This window comes from Aspergillus puulaauensis, chromosome 2, assembly GCF_016861865.1.
Source record: "Aspergillus puulaauensis MK2 DNA, chromosome 2, nearly complete sequence".
Lineage (NCBI taxonomy): Eukaryota > Fungi > Ascomycota > Eurotiomycetes > Eurotiales > Aspergillaceae > Aspergillus > Aspergillus puulaauensis.
Genome location: NC_054858.1, coordinates 2,531,217 through 2,546,175, shown reverse-complemented (window position 1 = coordinate 2,546,175; position 14,959 = coordinate 2,531,217). Strand labels below are relative to the sequence as shown.

At 51.4% G+C, this 14,959-nt stretch overlaps 8 protein-coding genes across 8 annotated transcripts; 2 read left to right on the top strand and 6 right to left on the bottom strand.

The window, feature by feature from the left end:
* Window positions 1-303: 303 nt before the first annotated feature.
* APUU_21046S (uncharacterized protein) lies at window positions 304-1,012 on the bottom strand (the record flags this gene model as incomplete). Its single annotated transcript, XM_041699755.1, has 3 exons — window positions 304-392; window positions 503-824; window positions 911-1,012. The coding sequence occupies 3 exons, from the start codon at window positions 1,010-1,012 to the stop codon at window positions 304-306; spliced, it is 513 nt and encodes a 170-aa protein (XP_041552808.1).
* Window positions 1,013-3,110: 2,098 nt separating this feature from the next.
* APUU_21045S (Hpt domain-containing protein) lies at window positions 3,111-3,720 on the bottom strand (the record flags this gene model as incomplete). The annotated part of the gene is made up of 3 exons (XM_041699754.1): window positions 3,111-3,393; window positions 3,457-3,620; window positions 3,679-3,720. The coding sequence occupies 3 exons, from the start codon at window positions 3,718-3,720 to the stop codon at window positions 3,111-3,113; spliced, it is 489 nt and encodes a 162-aa protein (XP_041552807.1).
* A 733-nt stretch (window positions 3,721-4,453) lies between these two features.
* APUU_21044S (uncharacterized protein) lies at window positions 4,454-4,801 on the bottom strand (the record flags this gene model as incomplete). Its single annotated transcript, XM_041699753.1, has 1 exon — window positions 4,454-4,801. One exon carries the CDS (start codon window positions 4,799-4,801, stop codon window positions 4,454-4,456), a length of 348 nt encoding a protein of 115 aa, XP_041552806.1.
* A 2,714-nt stretch (window positions 4,802-7,515) lies between these two features.
* APUU_21043A (protein tyrosine phosphatase-like domain-containing protein) lies at window positions 7,516-8,360 on the top strand (the record flags this gene model as incomplete). Its single annotated transcript, XM_041699751.1, has 3 exons — window positions 7,516-8,009; window positions 8,081-8,220; window positions 8,281-8,360. 3 exons carry the CDS (start codon window positions 7,516-7,518, stop codon window positions 8,358-8,360), a joined length of 714 nt encoding a protein of 237 aa, XP_041552805.1.
* Window positions 8,361-8,530: 170 nt separating this feature from the next.
* On the bottom strand, window positions 8,531-9,936 carry APUU_21042S (adaptin-binding domain-containing protein; the record flags this gene model as incomplete). Its single annotated transcript, XM_041699750.1, has 3 exons — window positions 8,531-8,610; window positions 8,670-8,990; window positions 9,051-9,936. The coding sequence occupies 3 exons, from the start codon at window positions 9,934-9,936 to the stop codon at window positions 8,531-8,533; spliced, it is 1,287 nt and encodes a 428-aa protein (XP_041552804.1).
* Window positions 9,937-10,403: 467 nt separating this feature from the next.
* SMD3 (putative small nuclear ribonucleoprotein SmD3) lies at window positions 10,404-10,983 on the bottom strand (the record flags this gene model as incomplete). The annotated part of the gene is made up of 4 exons (XM_041699749.1): window positions 10,404-10,506; window positions 10,577-10,706; window positions 10,773-10,833; window positions 10,927-10,983. 4 exons carry the CDS (start codon window positions 10,981-10,983, stop codon window positions 10,404-10,406), a joined length of 351 nt encoding a protein of 116 aa, XP_041552803.1.
* A 305-nt stretch (window positions 10,984-11,288) lies between these two features.
* APUU_21040A (phosphatidylglycerophosphatase) lies at window positions 11,289-12,068 on the top strand (the record flags this gene model as incomplete). Its single annotated transcript, XM_041699748.1, has 1 exon — window positions 11,289-12,068. The coding sequence occupies one exon, from the start codon at window positions 11,289-11,291 to the stop codon at window positions 12,066-12,068; it is 780 nt and encodes a 259-aa protein (XP_041552802.1).
* Window positions 12,069-12,834: 766 nt separating this feature from the next.
* On the bottom strand, window positions 12,835-14,759 carry APUU_21039S (homeobox domain-containing protein; the record flags this gene model as incomplete). The annotated part of the gene is made up of 3 exons (XM_041699747.1): window positions 12,835-14,108; window positions 14,171-14,370; window positions 14,425-14,759. 3 exons carry the CDS (start codon window positions 14,757-14,759, stop codon window positions 12,835-12,837), a joined length of 1,809 nt encoding a protein of 602 aa, XP_041552801.1.
* Between the last annotated feature and the right edge of the window lie 200 nt (window positions 14,760-14,959).

Here is a 14,959-nt window from a genome sequence, read left to right as displayed (position 1 = left end):
AGAGGAACAAAGAACAATATACCTTAACCTAGCTGAGTAGAAATACAAAAGCGCGATCGATCCCCTCTTTCTTACTTGTGTTTGACAAAGCCATATACTAGATAAATCTTGGAAACAACAGTCAAGACTTCTTGTTTTGCTCGTAAACATTCAACTCCATTTCGCTTTGCATTCAAGAAAGAAAAGACAAGCCAAGGAACAATCTCAGCTTCCAAGCTTCGCAGTGCTATGCCCCTAAACAATTCCACCTCAATACGAATCCTAAATTCAATCCTAAAAGTCCTAGACCAATTGCTCGCTCATTTATCCATTCCTCACCGGATCATAATACTCCTTCTTCACCTGCTGCCCAGTATCATTCCCCTGCTGCCTCAACTGTCTTGACGCTTGCCCTAACACCACACACGCACAGTTAGCTAGCCCAAACTAATATATACATAGTGCAAGGGCAAAAAAAAAAAAAAAAAAAAAAAAACAGAAACAGAAAAAAAGAAACACATACCCTGCACAGCAGCAGCAGCAGACCCATCCTCGCCCCTCCTCCGATTCCGATTATTGCGCACATCCCGACTCCGAAAGACACTATAAAGCAACCACCCGGCGACCCAATTCGGCGCATACTCGCCGCCCGTCTCGCCGGACGCAAAGAGCGGTCTCGTGCGCGGGCTCGCGTTGCGCGCGATCTCGCGGATCGCCCACTGCTGCCGCTCGGGCTTGATGTGGTGCCAGAAGTAAGGGGGTTTTGTGCCGGGGTCGGACGCGAGACTGTCTAGGAGGTTTGTGGGGGAGGTGTTTAGGTATGCGTAGATTTGGATTGTTTCGTCCTGTGGATTGATGAATGAATATACTTAGTATGACTTTTTGAGTTTTGGTGGGAGGTAGGAGGTGAAGGAGGATTGGGGAGACGTACTCGCATTGCGCGGTAGTGTTGCTCGTGCTGGGGGTCGTGGGAGTTGAGGCCGAGGGCTTGCATGAACTCCTCTTTGGAGGCGCGGGGGCCTACGGGGGCCATCTTTGTTATGATATAACGAACAGAGAGAGATTGAATGGGTTGGATGTATTGTTTATCGAGTTAAATGCTGAGTTTGGTGATATAGCTAGTATGTGATGGAGGATGTACTGTAGAAGAGAACGTAGTAGCAGCAAGATTGAAGAAAGAAAACCATCGCTAAGCTTAAATACACCCAGCCAGATAGCAGAATGGAACACACGACCAGTCAAGTCTTGCGCCTGCCAGTCCGGGATGGTGCCTATTTTCCTAATGAGGGCAAGAAGCGTCGTACAAACGGCCTCCCGGCCCTCGAATGCAGCAGTGGCAGTCGAAGGGAGGGAAGCAGGAATGTGGCTCCATGGTCGAGTGGACTGATCCATCCATCCGTATGTCGCTGTTGCAATGGACTGGCTATCCATCCCCCCCCAGCATGATTTCGTTGAACCTTGTAGGTGACAGACGGCAATCGGGATATCGGCAGCAGTCGCAATGGCAATTAGCAGTCGGCGACGCATGTCCAGTATGGATGAAGGATGCACTTCGAGGACGGGAGGGAGGAGGAGCTTGTTGCGTTTGTGACTGGGGATGCATGCATGCAGCGCCGTTGTTGTCCCTCCCTGGCCCTGCGACGCCGACGATCGCAGTGGATGGATGTGGATATGGTGGGCAATCAATCATCCAGGTACAAAGGCCGAGCTCAGTATACAGGCAACAAAGAGCGAGAGCGAGAGTAAGAGAGTGGCAGAGGTCGACGGGGCTTGACAGGTGTACGACACAACACCCCCGTTTTCGAGAGACTCGTCATCTGTAGCAATGTAGCTATCCGAGGACTCATCCCACGCTTGGACGGGGAGAGAGAATACCATCGTAGGTTTGCGTTGAATCAATCTGTCTGGAAGCGAAGAACACAACGCACGTACCCCTGGATACATACATCTTGCCACTTCAGAGTTCAGACAGCAACAATGTATCTCCATCGTACGCTGACAGCAAACTACTCGGGAGCTCCCTGTCAATCGCCTCCCGCTTGAGCGTCTGCTGTGCGACCTCCATCCCGCACGGACGGACTGCGAGAGCAAGCGAGAAAGAAAGATGAGAAAGAGATCTGTCTCTTGCTGGTTCCTTGGCGGTGTGTTTCTCTCGAAAGACAAACAGAGTGGCTGGATTCACATAATTTGTTGTTGTTGGTGGTGATGATGTTGTTTACATTGTCAGGAGCGATGACGATGCAGTCGAGAAGAGACGGGAGTTGAGAGAGAAAAAGAGAGCCGTTTTATCCGGGAGGAACGGAGAAAGAGCCATTGGAGAAGAGCGAAGGCAGCTCGGAAAAGGACGAGGCATCCAATGGAGAGGGATGCGAGGTCTGCTTTGTGAGGTTGAAGTGGTACAGTCCTTAGCCGACAGTCGACCGTCAACTCCCCCGGCCTCGCCTCGTGCCACCTGCGAAAAGCCCGCGGAAAACCCGCATTCTCGCTTCTTTTCATAAATAGTCGTAGACGGTGGGCAGACAGGCGCATTACTGCAAGGCTGGGACCGTCCTTGTCTTGACTAGGTACTTACTGACCTCTTATGCCACAACGTTGTGTGCATGAGACATACATATCATCATTCATAATGCCTGCCACGAGGCAAGACCTATCATCTACCTGATAACCAAACGATACAGTCATTGGTTCAATACAAATCTAACGAGCAGGGGAGAGACACTCAGGCGAAAAAACCGCCAGCCAGAGACGAGGACGAGGGCAAAGACAAGAAAAGTGGTGCAGTACATAGCCTGAGAGGTCCGTCTCCCTTCAAGTCTGCCGCGCAGGTTGCCGTGCCTTCATTTTTTGTATGTGGAATCACATGGAGAATCACATCTCGTTATTTCGAATTTCATTGAGCTGTGTTGAATTGAAATGGAGAGTATGCGAGTGTTGTGTATGGGATGCGAGGGTGTGGTGGTGTGGTCAGATCCACTGCTCCACTGCCTGCCACCCACCCTCTCGTGATGTGTGATTGTGTGTGGTATATCCAGTTAACAGACAGTAGTATGATCTCCTTCTTCTACCGCGTCCATCCAAACTCATTCATCTTCTTCTGCTTCTTCTCTTCTCTTCTTCCCCAACGCAACTTCTTAAGAGTCTTTTGGCGAGTCAGGCGTCTCCTCGTCGCCAAAGTATTCCCGGAAGAAGGCTTCTACCTCCTTGTAATCCTTCTTCGCGGTCTCCAAGGTCTTTCCGATCTTCTCTAGAGAAACCTTCTCGTCGGGCTCGTCGTTGGTTCCCGATTCGTCTTTACCAGCTCCGTAGTGCTGAATCTTCTCGCATGCGTCCTTCACCTTGGTGAGGCCGATAGTGGCCGATGAACCCTTAAGGAAGTGGCCTAGCGACGACAGTTCGCTGAGTTTCTTCTCCTTCCTGCAGCACTGTTAGTAGATATTTCCATAGAAACAAAAAAAAAAAAAAAAAACAGTCACGTACAGCGCTGTCTCCATCTTCTCGAAAGTGCTCTCAGCCTGGTCGAAGAAGCCGTACACGATACCCTTGCTGAAATCATGTTCGCCTTCCTCGTCCATTTCGAGGATCTGTTCAAATGTGGCCTGGTCGATGCTCTCGGACATGTCTGCCAGGGTTCTGGGCTTGGGCTATTCGATATCAGTTTTGGGCCCGTGGGGGGTGGCGGGGCTCCCTGGGCAAACGCACCGTCTCCTCCTTGGTCTTGGTAGTGGTAGTTGAGGATGCCATGGTGATGGATGTGATGCGGGGCGAGTTCTTCAAGCTATGACTGGGCTTGGGCTTTTCTGTTGTTGTTGTTGTTGTTGTTGGGAGGTGGCGGGACAACAAGGGCCACTTGTATCTCAGACGAATGTATCCAGAAAGAATAATAAAACCGTGTGATACTGAGATTACTTTTGATTGATTTGAGGGCGAAAGTCTGCTGGATCAAAACGCACGTCAGTCTTGTAGGTCCACAAATTTATGGCGAGGTTACAGCGGCTCAAAAGTTTGTGGTGGCGGTATACGCATTGCCTGCCCTACGCAATAAGGCTATTACGAGGGAAGACGGACACGGGCAAGCAGGGCCCAGGGCACCGATGCGGTATACAGGGTTTAGTCTGGTGGAATCACCTGGGCGGTATGGCTGGCAGAGGTCGCCGGCTGGAAGTGGTTTTTTGGTTGTTTTTTTTTTTTTTTTTTGTTTTTGTTTTTTTGAGGGCGTGGTGTTGGCAGACAAGGGATGGGTTGTTGGGTTGGGAGACGGAGAGGGTGGTGGAGAGGTACAGCAGGGCCAGCACAACTGGCGGCGGGATCACGCCAGGACGCAGGAGAGCAGAGAGAAGGGAAGGAGGGGTAGAGCTATAGCGTGTGCAAGGAAAAAGAACTCCCACCTGTTGGTTATCTGCTAGCGCGGCTGGGAAGCAATAGATCTGATAGATGGGCCTCAGCGCGAAGGAATAGGTAGGATTAGGAGGGGATGTCAAAGACGCGCAGTGCTGAGCTGTCTGGGAAAGTGGGAGAAGGCGGAAGCCAACAGCAGTGGCGATGGATGGCAAGTGGCAGAGATGAGGTTGTGAGGTGAGGATGTGAAGTTGTAGTGGCGGGAGTGAGACTGGATGGGAGATGGAGATGGAGAGACGAGCGGGACAAGTTCTTTTTTTTCAAATTTAACCGTGTGAGGAGAGGACTCCCCCTTTCGCCGTTGTGTTCGACTTCGGAGGTTGGGAGGGAACCAGAAAATGGAGGGGGACAGCAGAGGAGCCAAGTGGGCTGGCGGACTCCGATGGGCATACGACAGTTCAGTGTGCTCGACGTCTTCACTGGCCATTGCTATTTATTCTCTCGTTGCCTGTCCGTTTGATTGTCATCGTCTCTATCCAGACCAGACTGCTGCCCAGCACTGCGACGCTGCCCACTGCAACTCCGGTCGGTGACTCTGCTCCAGAGTACGCTTCTGCTGCTGCTGCTGCTGCTGCTGCTGCTTCTGGCGTCATCTGCTGCTGCTTGCGATCCACGGCTCCTCCGGGCTGGTCCCGTCGACTCCTTCGAAGTCTTCGAGAAGCGGTTCCTCGTCTTCCAAAATCCCGCGCTTGTGTGGGGCAGCATGAGGTCACTCCAGGGCAGCACCACCAGCGCTGGATTAGGATTATTCTTACTTATTCATTATCTGGGCTTGGACTACGCCTTGCGGACACGAGCAGCGTCACAGCGGTTAATACAGTAATATTGAACAGCCCCGATCTTGCCTTTTGCGTGCCCTCGCACTCGTTGTGCCCCCGAGCGCGCTGTATGCAGGCTGAGATCATCGGACCCGGACTGACGTAGGAGGGCAGCCTTCTTTTCGCTGCCGATCCACCACCTGACAAACTGAATTATGTATATATTATTATCAACTCACCACAGATGATAATACAATAATAATGGTTGAACATTGAACCCTCCCAACACGTGGAAACCTTCTTTCGGCACCTACATTGTACAGCGATGCTGGCTCAGCCGGCGAGTATAAAGAGCCTGCCAGCCCCGATTCACAGCCAAGCTTGTGCGGCCCAGCCTCCTGGGAAATGTGGAAAACCACCCCCCTTCCAAAAAAAGTCGCACCCTCGCTAATATTCTGGACCCTGTCGACTGCCACCCCGTCACAACATCATTGCTAAAAGGTCTAGCCCCCCAGGGACCGCTCAATTCCCGTGAATGATGGAATCTGTTGGCTGAGAAAACCTTCGCCGTTGCTATTTCGTCATACCCCGAACGGCCACCGTGCGGGGTTCTTAAGCCCAAAGGGGGCTCCAAAGCCCAACTGGCGGCCACGAGTCTGTGAACGGACGACTCGACCGGTGCTGCTCATGCAGTCGAGGCTGCTTTGTGGTCACCGGCGAGTTCTCGTGGGGGAGAACGATGAACTCTCGAAGCGATCCTCATCCATGAACTGGATGGGGGACTCAAAGTCGGGAGTGTGCTGGGGTCCGCCCGCGCGTGCCCTACGGTCCTATCAGAGGACGTCATCGCCTCGATGACATCAGAATGGGGCTGCCGCTGACAAATGGGGGCCGCAGCCAAGCCCGCCAAAGCTTGGGCCGTCTTCCAGAACCATTTCCCTCCTTCACGGACTGCTTATCTTTTGGCGACTGTCGGGGCTTTTATAATTTATATCTGCAAGACTGCGGAGGTGCCCGCCAGATCTCCCATTCCTTTTTCACCTGTCACCTTTCACCCCTCTCCCACCCTCTCTCTCTCTCTTCCACCTCGCAGTAATGACATGGCAATAGGTTACTTCGGTCCTCGGGGAAGTTCGGTGTCTGAGGCTGGTGAGGCTGGTGAGGCTGGTGCCTATCTCCCAGCGTCTCGGATGTCCATTCCGCCCATACGGAGACCAAAAAAAGGCAGATCAGAACTCCTCGACTCGGGGCTGGCGTGATCCACCGAGTCAGTCACCCAGTCAGTCAGTGACATCAAGCTGCATGAGGTCTCTGTCGAATTGCAGACTATTTCAAAATAATGCCGCGCTGTGGTCAGGTGTTCATCTGTCAATGCCCCTCGCAACGAGACGACCATCGGATTTTAGGATATGCGGTGAGAGCCTGATAACCTCGAGGTTTTCAACAACCCCGCTATACGGCCAATCCTCCGTTCTCATTGTGACTGGGTTGAACAGCCGCAGTGCCTGATTTGGGGTCTGTCTTGGATTCTGTCAAACCACATCTCCCTCGTATTTTTGTTTATAAAATTTTTACGGTCTCCACTTTTTGCCAACTGCCTGAGACAGACCCTCTAGAGCTGGGTCTGTATTGATTCTCGGACAGTGACCCAAGTCATTCAGAGACTGTCTCAGCTCAGTGTCTGACTTTTTGCAAGCTATTGCCTTACCAAGTAAACACCGTTGAAGGCGGAGACACGTTCAGTCCTTGTGTCTCATTGTAGAACTAATGCCATCAGTCCGTAATTGACGTTTGTTCTAGAACAAACACAAATCAATTGAGCACCATTAACAGACGTCGAGAAAGCGTATCTATTCTTAGCTCAGTCGGGAATGCTTGACTTGAGACCTATATTCAGTCAATTATATTGCTAGACAAGCCGCCGACATACCCGAAATTGATCCAGCGGCTCGATACCATCTACACCTATTAGATCAAAGTCTACCTGATGCATTATTCAGTTAAAGGCCAAGACCGAGAGCATCACGAATCTACTCTCAGCATGGAGCATGCCGTTGATGCTGGAAACAAGTGCCCGCCAATCACATCCACTTCTTGTACCTCCAAGCTCCAGCCAGCTGGTTCTGCTATACAAGTTTACAACTTCTGCCTCATGTTTTAGTAGAACATATAATATACTCCTATTCCATTACATACCAAACCCAATAATCGTATTTTGCTTCGAGAACTTAGCTAGGTCTTCGACTGTCAAGCACTCAACGCCAAGCCCAAGCCAACCCACGTGTCGGATTTTCTCAACAATCACAGACTCATCAAAACCTCCTCATCACCAGTTCACCACTCTCCCCCTCCCCACGACCACCACCAAAAGCCTCCCCCCAAAATGCCATCCAAGGCCAAACCCGCCCAATCGGGCCTCGTCCGGCAATACCTCCTCGCCTACAACGCCGCAAACTTCTTCCTCTGGACAACGCTCACAGTCCGCACGATCCGCATCCTGATCATCCAAGCCCTCGCCCACAAATCCCTTTCGCCCACGCAATTCAACATCCCCGCCGTCTTCGCCGATACCTATGCGCCCCTCCTCCAGATCACGCAGTCGCTCGCGACCCTCGAGATCCTGCACAGTTTAATCGGGATTGTGCGCGCCCCGCTCGTCACCACGGCCATGCAGGTCGCCAGCCGCCTGTTTGTGGTCTGGGCCGTGCTTTACCCCTTCCATGCCTCGATTGTCGGCGCGGGTGACCTTCCTGGCGAGTTTGGGTATCTGGGCTGCTTGATTGCGTGGGGCGTGACTGAGTGTATCCGCTACGGGTTTTTCGTTATGCAGGTTAATGGCGGCGTTGAGACTGTGCCTAAGTGGTGGCAGTGGTTGAGGTATGCCTTTGCCTTTTCTTCTTCTTTTGTTTTGCCGATGAGTGGATGGATGTGCTAATGTGCGGGGACAGGTACAATACGTTCTACGTGCTCTACCCGATTGGAATCAGCAGCGAGTGTACGTTGGCTGTTAAGGCGCTGGCCGGTGCGCAGGAACTGCACCCGCTGTATTACTGGTTTATTGTCGCCGTTTTGCTGATCTACGTGCCTGGTATGTTGGACCTGGACCTGGAGTTTGTTTTTGGACGTTTTACTAATTGGTCTTGTTTAGGTTCGTATGTGATGTACACCCATATGATCAAGCAGAAGGGGAAGACTGCCGGTGCGAAGAAGGAGGGGAAGAAGGAGTAATTGGCTACTATTAGAGTAGTTGGAGGAAGAGTTGTGGAAATCACGATGTATGCGTGTATTTATATAATAGACCGGTCTATGGTGCAAGTTGGGTATTGATCAGATGCGATGCGCATAATACCACTGTAGTAGTATGATGATAACTTAATGTCAGATCAACTGAGAAGAAGCTAAATCTCCTTCATGATATCCCGCACTGCCTTCGCCGCGAAGCGCTTCCTGTCTTGTTCCGGTAATTCATCACTCATATCTGGGCTTGTCAGTCACGGCAAACCCAGAGGTTTTATAGTAGATCAAGGAGACTCCCACCTTTTATAGCTCGCATGCGGGTCAAGAGCGCCTCGACAGACTCCACTCGCATCTCCTCGTCTCCTTCACGCTCGTCATCGTCCCATCCATCGTCATTATCCGCCGCATCTCCACCTCCACGTTCTATGGCGAAGCGCAGTCCTACCATCTCCCGCTCGAGCTCGTCCACTTCCTTGTTAAATCCACTGTCTTTCTCGTCCATGCTCAGAAGCTCGCGCTCTAGATCGTCAACGTCATCTGGGAGACCCGGGTCGGGCTCCTCATCTCCAGCCCACTCGTGCGTCTCGAGCACTTCCTTTACTCGGCGCATACCTTGGAGCTCTGCTCTCGTTAGCAATCATCCCACATATGTCAATAAGGCACGGAGTAAAAAAAACTTACCTCCATATTCATTCCTCTCCTCCCCCTCCTGCTCAATCGGTGTTCCGTCCCATTTAACAACCTCGAACCCTATTAGTCCCATCTCGCACAGCTGATCTTCCCACCAGCTAATAGAGAATGGTTCATCCAGAGTACCGTCAAGCTCATTCACATCCGCATCCACTTCCTTCTGCTTTCCACCATTCTTCTCTTTCTTCTGTTTATCACCCAGAATCAATAAACCAGGCACAGAGCCGACTTCCCCGCGCTCCTCCTCAATCAGCGCGCGCACGCCCCCAACAGCAGTGACAAACGCTTTTAATGCACGCATTTCCTCGGAATCCTCAACCGCCCCCGTCTCTGTAGAACCAGGCACCGGAGTCGCAACCGGACCCGGGTTCCGGATACAGATCATAACAGCACCAATTGCATCGCGCACAACGCGCGCCTCGGAGCCGGAGAACTCGCGAGACCAGTGCGCCGAGGGATCATCTTCTCCTGTTGAAGCTGCTGAAGCACCCAGTTCTTGTTCTAATCCAGAGCTGGCGGCCTCTTCTTTTTCTTTACCCTCTCCCGGTTTCGATTGTGATTTAGACTCTGGTTCTGGTTCTGGTTCTTGTTTTGTTGCTGATTTATCTCCCTCTACAATGGCTGGGATCTCATCAACCCAAACTGGGACTTCAGCGGTGTAATACCGGTTCTCGATCCGGAGTGGCGGGTGCGTCGTGTAGCCGGCGAAACTCTGTGTCTGGATCTGTGTTTCGTCTGGTGCGTGTCCCGTGAGAGTCTTTAAGAGGGCAGGGATAATAGAGTGTGCATGTGAGGAGGGCGAGAGGATGAGGAGGCGGCGGGGGTTGCGGATTTCTTCTTTCGAGTTGGATTTGTCTTTTGGCTCTGTGGATGACATCTTGCTTTTCGTTTGTTTTGTTTTGGCAAGGAATGTTGGTGTTAATTAATACTGACTCAATAAGGGGTGTAAATATAGGGATAGAGCTGGTTTATTTGTTGTTGTTGGGTGAAATGGTGGGAACTTTAGGAATTGGTTTTGGGGGGATTTTGTGGTTGATGCGGAGGTGGCGGAGGTGAGTCGAAGCTCCAAGTCCACGGGATCTACAATTAATGAGACACTGGTAGCCAACGACATAATTTAAAACCATTGACAAGAATTACTGAAGGCTCCAGAAAGAGGTACTTGACTGTTCAAGCTAGATATAGGCCTAGAGTTTCTACCACTTCAAGAATACCCATTCAAATTGTACGATTTTATCTGTCCCTTAAGCTCATATGGTACCATTTGAAAGACAAACATGAAAAAAAGTGTCACCAACGCCGACAAGACCAGATTCCGATCCGTATCCCCTCACTACCAACAATCTAACCCCTTCGTTGTCCCCTGGCTCTCTGCACCGTCGCCTTACCACGCGCAAGTCCAACACCTCGGCCGCGCTGTCCTCGCGAGCGGAACATGGGGGCATTTCTATTTAAAAAAGGTTGAAATTAGCTTTAGAACTCCTAGTAATAGAGAAATATATATGGGTAAGACGCACCGCAGCATATCCGGCACAATGAAGAATCGCACGTGGCTACCGCGGATGTAGACCTGGTCGAGATGCGAGACGCGGCCATCGCGCGCTGTGACAGTGATGTCCTTCAATTGCACGTTCATGTTGTCCTCAGCTATGAAAGGTTAGTATCGGGTTTATCCCAGAGGGTTGAGAGGAATTGATGTGGAAGGCAACGCACCCTCGAGGAGCTTCCCGCGGTACACGACGCCAGATGTAATTTCGAGCGTGACAACGTGGCCCTATAAAGCGTTAGAATATTTTTTCTCTTTTCATTGCCTGCGACACTTTGTCTTGTTGTGTGATTTCGCAGGGGTGCTGGTGACAGAGCGTACCTGCGCTTCGTTCAAAAGCTTGATCGGGATACCGATTGTGCTGGTTAACTTGCCCATATTGGCGGATTGTGTGCGAGGCTGAAAAGGGAACGGCGACTCGGTAAAGAAGAAAGAAGGTGTAGAGTTCCGCCGGTGGACAGATCGAAGAGCGAGGGGTAAAAGTGAGAGTTGTCAAATTGTCGCGGAGTCGATGGCGGAGGATTTGGTCCGCGTTGGAGTTTTTGCCAAGACACCTGGAGAGTGAGATTCCACCGCCATCTTCAACTTCACACCCTTGTCACTACAGGCTTTCTACTCATGCCACCATAACAACTCAAAAACTCTCATTCTTTGGACAGATAGACTGGGGATTTGGGCCCAGGATGAACCCCCCAAATACCAACCTCCGCGCCTTCAACCTCGCTGTTCAGACCCTCCTATCAACGCCCTCCCAGTTCCTCCCACACCTCACAGTCCCTACATTCACCCATCTCCCCGAGGCCATTGGACCCCTACTGGAAGCCCAGTACCCACAAGTATCTCCAAGCGCGGCCCAACAAAATGAAAAAGATCATCCCCCACCAAAGGGCATAGCAATCCGCGCCCTAATCCTCGACAAGGACAACACACTGTGCCCCGCAAAGACAACTTCCTTCCCATCAAAGATCTACGCACATCTACACTCACTCCGCAACTCACCAACATCGCCGTTCAATATTTCGTCTGCGCCAAACTCCATCCTCATCGTGTCGAACCGCGCTGGCTCGCATCCGCGCTACGAACCCGAGGCGCTCGAGATCGAAGAACGGCTTGCCGGTCTTAAGATTCCTGTCTTTCGATTACCGCCGGGGACGGAGGACGGGGTCGCTGTTGAGAAGAAGCCGTTTTGCGGGCCGGAGGTGCTGGAGTGGTTCCGTGAGCGTGGGGTTGTGCAGCGTGCTGATGAGATTGCGGTTGTTGGGGATCGGTTGGGGACTGATGTGCTCATGGCTAAGGAGATGGGTGCGTGGAGTATTTGGTGCCGGGATGGAGTTGGGGAGGACGTGACCAAGGGCCAGAGGAATGTGCTTGAGAAGATGGAAGTTTGGGTGGAGCGGTATTTGAGGGAGTCGAGGGGTTTGAAGGCACCGGCGCCTGGTGATTTCAAGTCGAGGAGTGATTGAATTACTGGTACTACGGCAGAGCGCATGTTATGATACCCTTGTACGTTCTTGAAAGGAAATGTGAGTGAATCCTGTAGATTAACTGTACTAACCTCCATTCGCCGTAGAAGAATATTTCAGCTCCTTGTAAAGCAAATTCAACAAGCCAATGCAGTAGAAATGCAGAGATCAGAAACTTAGACTCAAGGACTCAAAACACAAAAAGAATCCATCACAAAGGGAATATGCAAACATTTCCTAACCCGCCGACCTGTAAAGCAAAAGGGAATAATCACCATCTTTGTCCGACTTTCTTGCATGACCGCGTTAAATGCCCTGACCAGGTATATCAAAGTAAATAGAATCAGAAAAATAGAAGAAAAAAGAAAATGAAAAACGTAAAGGCCAAGGGCAAACCAGAAAGCAAGAAGGCGGAAGGGAAAAAAAAGAAGAAAAAAGAAAAAAAAAGTGCCAACAGCAAGTCGGCCTCAAAAATCGCTAAGGACCAGCCGCGTAGTCGAAGGATATTAATACAAAACAAAAGTGAAGATGCTCAGACCATATACCACAAACAAAAGAGATATACCCCTCTTCGTCCGTAGACGAAGTATCGGCAGTCTGCCGATATTTCCACTATTTATAGAGCTGCTTCAATAGATGATGCTCGCCGGAATCTTCCGGGACGCGAAGCCTTTCGTGGTTCCATATTTTCAGAAACTACAATCCGACAGGCAAAGCCAGATAGCAAAATGCCAGGAGAACGAATGGAAAAGGCCCGGGCGATTGCTCATGAGCCAGGAGTCAAAACATTTGGATCGACGTTTTCCAATGTCATACCCTGATATTCACCCTGGATTCCGGGTGAATTGTGCCCAGACATGGGGTGCATCGGCATCTCGTACGTGTTGCTTTCAAGACCCATTGATGTAGATACCGGGAAATTCATGTGTTTGAACATCCCACCCATGGGCAGACCATCCTCAGTATAGTTGGTCTGGTGCTCGTTTCCCATGCTGTACATGTCTTGTGGCGTGTGTGACATGCTTGTCAAGGGAGGGGAATGATTGGCGATCATGGGATCGACGTGGCTCACATTCGAGTATGGGGAAGCAGCCTGGGTGGCTACTCCTGATTCAACAGCAGGCGACACAAACGGCAGAGTGAACTGAGATCCCAGGTTTCCAGCCACCGGTGTCGAATCTCCTTGGGGCGCTGAGCTAAAGAGGGCTGGGCTGGCGAAATCCGACGGAGACGCAGTTGTGGTAGCCGACATAGGATGAGTGCGGGGATCAAACGCATAGCCAGAGGACGTATCAATGCGAAGGTTTGTAGCGAGGGAGTGTGCCGACTGTGGTACCGGGGCGTATATACTCGAATCGTTCTGGTTATACTGCGGCGCTTGTGGCATGCTGAACGGCGTCATCGGCGCTCCCAATGTCGAGAAATCAACTGCCACGGGGACGGAGCGGCTCCGTTGCCGTTTATGTCCACGCGTAGCCTGGAGGTTCATCACGGCTGGGTTCTCTGCATACATACCCATAAATCCGGGAGCAAACTGGTTTGGCTGCGAAGCTGGGCGTTGAATGAAAGGCGGGGACATGGGGCCGTTGGACGGGAAGTTTCCATACGCCAGACGATTCTGGAATGATTCCAACGACACCAACTTTGCAAGTTGAACGCTCAGAACCTTGGGATGTCCACCAAGACGGTGTACCATCATCGAACTTGCTTGCTGATCCTCCGTAAAGTCGCCGCACTGGTAGAAACCCCCGGAGTTGGAGGAATCCATGTAAAAGAGGGGCGGTCGGTTCAACTCAACAACCAGGCCGGTAGGACGCGCAGGCGCACCGTTGGGTTGCGGCCCCTGGTCGCCCGATTCCAATGTGATGTTCTTGATGTAAGCAAAGGGGTATTCGATTTTGTACCCAGCCGCATCATTGTTGATGTAGTATGTCATGCACGCCTTTTCGGGAGAGTAGAAAACAACCAGATCCATTGCATTTTGTCCGATGCGCCTCCAACTTCCAATTGTCAGGGATCGACAGGTAAAATGGTGAATCACTGTCATTGTCAGCAATGATTACGGGGTATTTGAATTGGCGGCAAGGTCGAGTAGTACTCACCGACTTTGCCTGTGGGGATAGGCTCATTGGGAAAAGCACCACTGGCTCCATATCCGCCGGTCCGGCCAAAGGGGTCTCGCGAACCCGGTTTGGTGGGATCAAATTGCATAGCTAGGTATTGGCGCATCGACTCGGGAATAGAGTCGCAACCTTCACCGGTTTCGATGCTCTTTTTCGCAAGCATCTTAATTTTTGCGCGCCTGCAATATTGTATGAGCCAAGAACAAATAGGTGCTAGATGATTGAATACGAACCTGTTCTGAAACCAAATCTGGACGGAGCGCTCAGTCATGTTGATTTCCTGCGCTATCCTTTCTCGCGTGGCAGCCGTGGGGGTAGGGTTCTTGTTGAATTCCACCTCGAGAAGAACTAGCTGGTCCTGAGTCGCCCGTTGGCGCTTATTGTTCTTTTGTTGTTGGGTGAGGGTGCTTTTCCGCTGAGGACGGCGAGCTGATGTGGAAGGGGCGGTCGTAGCACTAGAAGTGGATGGAGAAGGGGTTGTGGCGGCCGATGAGGGTGAAGTTGTGTGCGCAGCCGCGGTCGCGGAGGTCGAAACGGTCGACGGGTCGGGAGTACCTGTCGCAGACATGTTTGCAGGGATTGGACGAAGGATAAAAACAGTGGCAAAGGAGATACGACCAGAATTGGAGATGGTCGAGGGAGGGAAGGGATTGAGATGACGACCCGGCCGACAGTCAAACAGTTGGTTGGGATGGTCTGAAATGTCTCCAGCTGCGTCAAGCGCTAGAGGATTGGTGTGTAATCAAAAGAATGGATGGGCTTTGGCTG